Consider the following 6000-nt stretch of genomic DNA (forward strand, 5'->3'; position numbering starts at 1 on the left):
TTAAGAACAAGTACAAACCTCAGAGGAAATATTGCCCACCCCACACCTTCTTCAGCCCAAACCCTTGGGGGAGACAAAGAAGATTGTGCTCTCATTGGAAAAAAAGCATCAAATATATGGATTTTTTGTCCACGCTTTTGGGTTACACACAGTTATGATCACCATTACCCAAGGACTGAGCTCCCTGTTCTGTATCAGATTTAGGATATGGAAAGAAAATTATCATACATTCTTTGCTTACCCTTGGCTAGAAAACACTTAGAGCCAACAGCAACCAGTTTGATGATGATCCTTGAAAAGAATGAAGACTGTTGACAAGATGAACCTTCAGTGTTATAGATTGTTAAAACAGATGAGGGACAAATTAGGGGAAAGCTGGAAAATATTTACTTGCTAGTTACCAATAACACAGAAGTTAAATCTTTGCTATTCTTTATTATCATCATAAAGTTGTATTTCTGTTTAATGTTGTTTACTAAGAAAGGCAGAGGTTTCCTCTGATAGGGAAACAATTATTTTAATAGTTCCAAGGACTGTGGACTTATAACTTTGGAACAATAAATGTTTCTTAAAGAAATCTACATAATCGAATGTTCACCACAGAAAACTATTTGTTCACTTGAAGTTATAAGCTATATTTATCATAATGGAGATTGATCTCACTCACCAAGCTTGTGATAATTAGCCCACTAGCTGCGGCCTCACTTATCTTGGTCTAATTAATTCAAGCAATATTAAAGAACTGTACTGAGTCTCTTAAACTAGGAATATGTAAATTATTTTACAGATAAGACAAAAGAAATAACACACTAACTTTACAACACAAAGCAGTATCTTAATTAGCTACAAGAGAGGATAACAGTCCTTGAACACTCTTTCCTTGGCTTAAATCACACAACATTCTCTTCATCTTTCTCCTACTTCTCCTTTATTTTCCTTGCTGCTTCATGTCCTTGACATAGTTGATGTCTAGTCTTAGTCTTGGGTTCTTCTGTCTTCTGACTTTATGTTCTCACCATATACATAGCAACCACTATTGTGAAGTTAAATATCATTTTTAACAGACAAATCTCCAATATAAATTCCCAGTCCAGACCTCTCTTCTGAATTCTAGATACATCTTTCTAGATACCAATCATCACCTCCACTAGGCATGTTAGGTCTGAGGAAACTGAGAGACCTCTATAATTTAATTCATAATCCATCCTCTGTCAGCACCACCATCAAAGAAACTTGGGTCTCCTCCAGAGTTCTCTCAAATGCTACCCACACAGGACGAGGACAGACCCCTGGGAGTTATCCTTGATACCACTCACCACCTCATATCTGGCTTGTCACCAAGACCTGACAGTTTTGTCTTGTACCTATTTCTCATATCCATCTGCTCTATTTCTAATCTTTTTACCCCAGATTACTTCAGTAGTCTCCTATTGGGTTTGCTCTAACCTATTATTATTGTGTCAAAGTGTAATCGTGTCATCCGTGTATGTCCCTCCCAAGGGCTTCCCAAGGTCATCACAATAAAGCACAAAAACCAAGATATGGCCCCCAGACCTTGCCTGCTCTGGCCTTACCAACACCTTCTGTGTCATATTTCCACACTCTGTCCTCACTATCCATACTTCAGCCATCATGCTCAGGATTTTGTTCTCTCACCCCCTCTTTGCCTGGCTACCTCCTATGCATCTCTCAGTCCTCAAATGTTTCCTTCTCAAGGAAGGTCTCTCAAACTAGATCAGGTGTTTGACACTCTCTGTGCTCTCTGCATTTAGAAGTCTACTTACGTGCTACATGAGAGCAAGAACCTTGTCTTGTTCACACTTTAATCCCTTGGGGCCTGGCCCATTGTAGGGACTCTACAAATATTTGTTAAATAAATGGCTGGAAGAAGGAAAGTGATAGCTTGGAGGAAAGGCTTAAACTGAGAAAATTCAAATTTCCAAGCAAGAAAGTTAGTATTTCCTGAAACATGTATATGGTCACCAGTACTGCCTCACTGGGTGAGAAGAGAAAGAATGAGGGAAAGTTTATCTGATTCCATGGAAACTACTGTTGTCTTCAGAAACCCTTTGGCCACTGTAATGTCACCCTTAAGTTTTTAGTCAATAGTGGAGGGATGGAGTCTTTCTATAAGGCTTTAGAAATAAAAACTTTTAAAGGATTATTTTTGGAAAAGATCACAGGTATCCTGAGCAACTGAATTACACTTTAGGTTAAGAAACTGACACCAAAAGAGGGAACATGAACTGCCCAATATCACAAAATGATGTAATGGTGTGATTTTTTCTCCATATACCACATGGTTTTATTCACCTTCTCATTCCTTTTTTCTCTAAACTTAGATTCTAAACACAGATGGAGACTCCCAAATCCAGAGTCCACTACCTTCAACTTGGCAGGGGGAAAGAAACACCTGAGTTAACCATTCAGGGAGGTCAATTAACTTCTCTGGAAATCTTGGGAAACCCTTCTTATCACTTAGGGACTCAGTTTCTTCATCTAGCAAATAGTGATAATATAGTGATGCTGTCAAGTCAACCCACAGATTCAGGGAAAGAACATGTATTTAGAAACTACTTAAACATTAATAAGTTAGACAAAGCATTGACATTACAAAGGAAGTACATTTTCCTGATTTAGAATTGCCCAGAAATAGAATGCACCACCTTGTACATGGTGGATAAAAGCCTTGGGATCCAGAGTGCTTGGTTCTGATCACCACTCCATCACTGTGTGGCTCCCCTGGACAAATCATTAATCTCTTGGTGCCTCAGTTTCCTCATCTGTACATACAGAGAAACGAAAGTACAACTTCATGGGATTGTTGGAAGAATGAAGTAAGTTAACGCCTAAATCGCTTAGGATAGCCCTGGTAGATAATAAATGTTAGCTATTATATTTTGTTATTGTTGAACTCCCCAATTCCAGAGATGCATAGACATAGATTTGATAGCCAACAGGAGTGTAACAAAGAGGATCTTGCCCTGTGTGGGGAGTTAGATTCTAAGGTCCTTTTCAATGCTGAAATTCAAGAAGTCAACAAAAATCAACATGCCTTTATTCTTTTATTTCATACCAGGTACTTTTTCCTATCTCTACAAGGGACTTATGGGAAGTCTCTGATCTTAAAAGCTCAGAAAATCGACAAACTCCCCATGGACAAAAGAGATCTAGAAATCCAGAGTTGGAGAAACAGACAGAGGCCTGCCCCCATTCCTGAAGAGGCTCAGCATACCCACCATCCAGTGCCACCTGTCCCAGAACAGGACTTCAGAGCCAACAGCCCAAAGAGCTCTAGCCCTTCCAAGTACAAGTGAAAGAAGGACTGGGTGCTGCATGGAGAGAAATGCAGTAGAGACCATCTGAGGGATGACCCATGCCCAGAGGACTCCTCAGCTAAACTCTAATCCAGGGAATACCTTCTTCTGGGTCTAGTAGGACAATGGCTTCTGGAACCTACTCAAGTGGACAGATTGCTGAGTACTGGCCCTCAAGCAGGAGCAGTCATCGCTGATCCCAGAGTTCACTGACCATATGAATAGCCTGCAGAAATCTGTATAAACTCAGAGGAAACCACCCAATCAATGGCCTAATTAACCCATGACTCTTCCTTTTCATGGAGGAAAGGATGTGTCATTCTTGTTCTTTTCTCCTGACCAGGTTTGACTTCCTTGAAGAAAGTGCTGGCCCCAAGGGCTTTGACATAAAAAGACTGGAAACCAGTCACCCTCTACCTTTCTCCTGCTGCCAGGTAGCAGATCATGCAAACAGAATTTTTATAAGGAAGCTATGTTTCTCATGCATTGAGTTTTAATTTTTTTTAGCCCAGAGACATTCTTGTGGCCCTTTAGATAAGTATAGCCAGTGGCCAATGCAACTAGGCCATACTTTTCCAATATTCTAAGAGATATATCTACCCAGGCAATTTCTCAAGGTATGGAAGTTTCTGGGCTTGTCAAGCCCAGACACATCACCTTGTTGTGCCAAGAATTAAAGTTTCAAAAGAAACCCATACACACAGGTACTTTATCTTGAGTATATGAATTCTTGAGTATATGAATTCTTTCATTCATCAAGAATTGGGTTGTTTTTGTCTCTAACCCAAAGAAAACCATATCTAAAGATTAAAACTAGATTTTAACTCAGTGTCACAAAGACTTTTGAGAATTATAGGTCCACAGCTAGTGTAAGAGGCAGAAGGAACATGCTAAAGCAAATGGGTGCACTGGAAACCCCAAGCTTTAGCTAATAGACCATATGTCCACAATCTGTACCAAGAGGATAGGAGCAGTATTCTTTTTTAAAGCTATTTATTAATTTTTAAAATACAAGTACACATCCTCATTCAGCTCTAAGATTGGTAGACTTTAATACATCTGCACGCGGAATAGTATGTATGACAGCAACACTGAGCCCAAACAATTACACCTTAAAGACCTGGAAGACACCGACCCATGCTTCAGTTATTTTAGGGAGAATCAGAGTAAGTCTCACTGTAGAGGTAAAAGGATTACACAACTTCTTATCCATAGAGTTATAAGTGCCAAAATGTAAAAGAACTCAAAAAAGTATTGAAATTTTAAAAATGGCTGATAGAATTCTAAGAGGCTATCAAGAGAATTAAGGTATACTATGGGCAAGTATAGCCTGTCCCTAGTTGTTAAGATAAGCCAGAGAAGGCTACTGAACCCTCTCCTCTTTAGGATAGTACCTATATATTCAGCAAAATCCCTGTATATTAGGGATGGATGCAATGTTGTGATAAGTCTTTGAGCCTAAGAGTCATAGCACCCTGCACACACAAGTTGACTTAACACTTGAGTAACTTTTCAGCAAAGATGAACAAAAAGATCTCAACAATCAAGTTAGCAAATGGCAAACTGAGCTCATCCACTGACCATTCTGCTAACAAACCTAACTGGAGGGACCATTTGAAGCATTATCCTGGAGTCAGTATGCTGTATCTGTTTTACTGACTGTGCCACATGATGTTACTAATAATGGCCAACAGGAGAATCCTACATGGAGATTGTTAGAGAGGCAAAGCAGTAATGATATGAATTGTTCCAAATGAGAAGATTGAGCCAAAACTTGGATCTCAAGGTCCACCCTTTCCCCCATTTGATTCCTGCCCACTCCTGCAAGCCATATTGAGACAGGTGGGATGTTTCAGAGAGGAAGAGAATAGTGGAAAGAACACTGGCTTCGGGAAATCTGGATTGAGTCATTGCTACTGTACTCTCTAGGAGCCAGGAGCCTTGAAACAAGATGTCACACCTGCAAATTAGGTTAGAACTGCCCTACCTCCTGGACTTGGCCTAAGGATCAAGTCAAAATTACATAAGGGACGTGAAAACCCTTTGAAAGTTGTAACATCCTCAACAATAACACAGGAATTTTTATTTCAGAGCTAAGAGGAAACAAGGTAATAGGAAAGTCATGCAGATGTCAGACCACTGTACCTAAATGCCAAGCCATACCCAACATTGTGATGTCGTACTCTTTCTTGCATGACCAACCATCCCAGTTTGCCTGGGGTTTTCCAAGTTTTATACTGAAAATTTCCTCAGTCCTGGGCCACCTGAGATAGCTTATTACCTACTCTTGCCCCCCTTTGAAACCAAAGCAACTGTGACCACCCAACATGCCATTTAGGGGAAAAGGTTATAATTTTTCCTATAACATTATGCTAATGACTGTATTTAGTAATTTTTATACTTTTACTGGTTGACTGGAAATGTGCTATTCTTTATTAGAAAAAAAGAAATAAATATTGTTTTTCACGATTGCTGGAAGTTCTGGGCACCATCTCATTTGTTCACCCATCCTTCTTCACACTCATTCATTTATTCTAGTCATCTGTCCATCCATTTATCTATCCAATAAACTTCTGTTAAGCCCCTACTAGATGCCTTGTGATGTGCTAGGGGCTGTGAGTTTAAGAGACTCAGTCTTAAGACTCAGTCTTAAACTCACACTTTGTCAGACAGACTATCAGGA

The 6000-nt window shown here is 39.7% G+C and overlaps 1 protein-coding gene across 3 annotated transcripts in view; it reads left to right on the forward strand.

Moving 5' to 3' along the window:
- ATP10B (ATPase phospholipid transporting 10B (putative)) overlaps positions 1-5795 on the forward strand; it is a 330927-nt gene extending 325132 nt beyond the window's left edge. For all 3 annotated transcript variants that reach the window (XM_053226788.1, XM_053226793.1, XM_053226801.1), the window contains one exon: positions 3080-5795. In XM_053226788.1, the coding sequence (XP_053082763.1) occupies positions 3080-3317 (238 nt within the window). In that variant the 3' untranslated portion in view covers positions 3318-5795. The remainder of the gene's footprint in view (positions 1-3079) is intronic.
- The last annotated feature ends 205 nt before the right edge of the window (positions 5796-6000 follow it).

Source organism: Acinonyx jubatus, chromosome A1, assembly GCF_027475565.1.
Source record: "Acinonyx jubatus isolate Ajub_Pintada_27869175 chromosome A1, VMU_Ajub_asm_v1.0, whole genome shotgun sequence".
Taxonomy (NCBI): Eukaryota; Metazoa; Chordata; class Mammalia; order Carnivora; family Felidae; genus Acinonyx; species Acinonyx jubatus.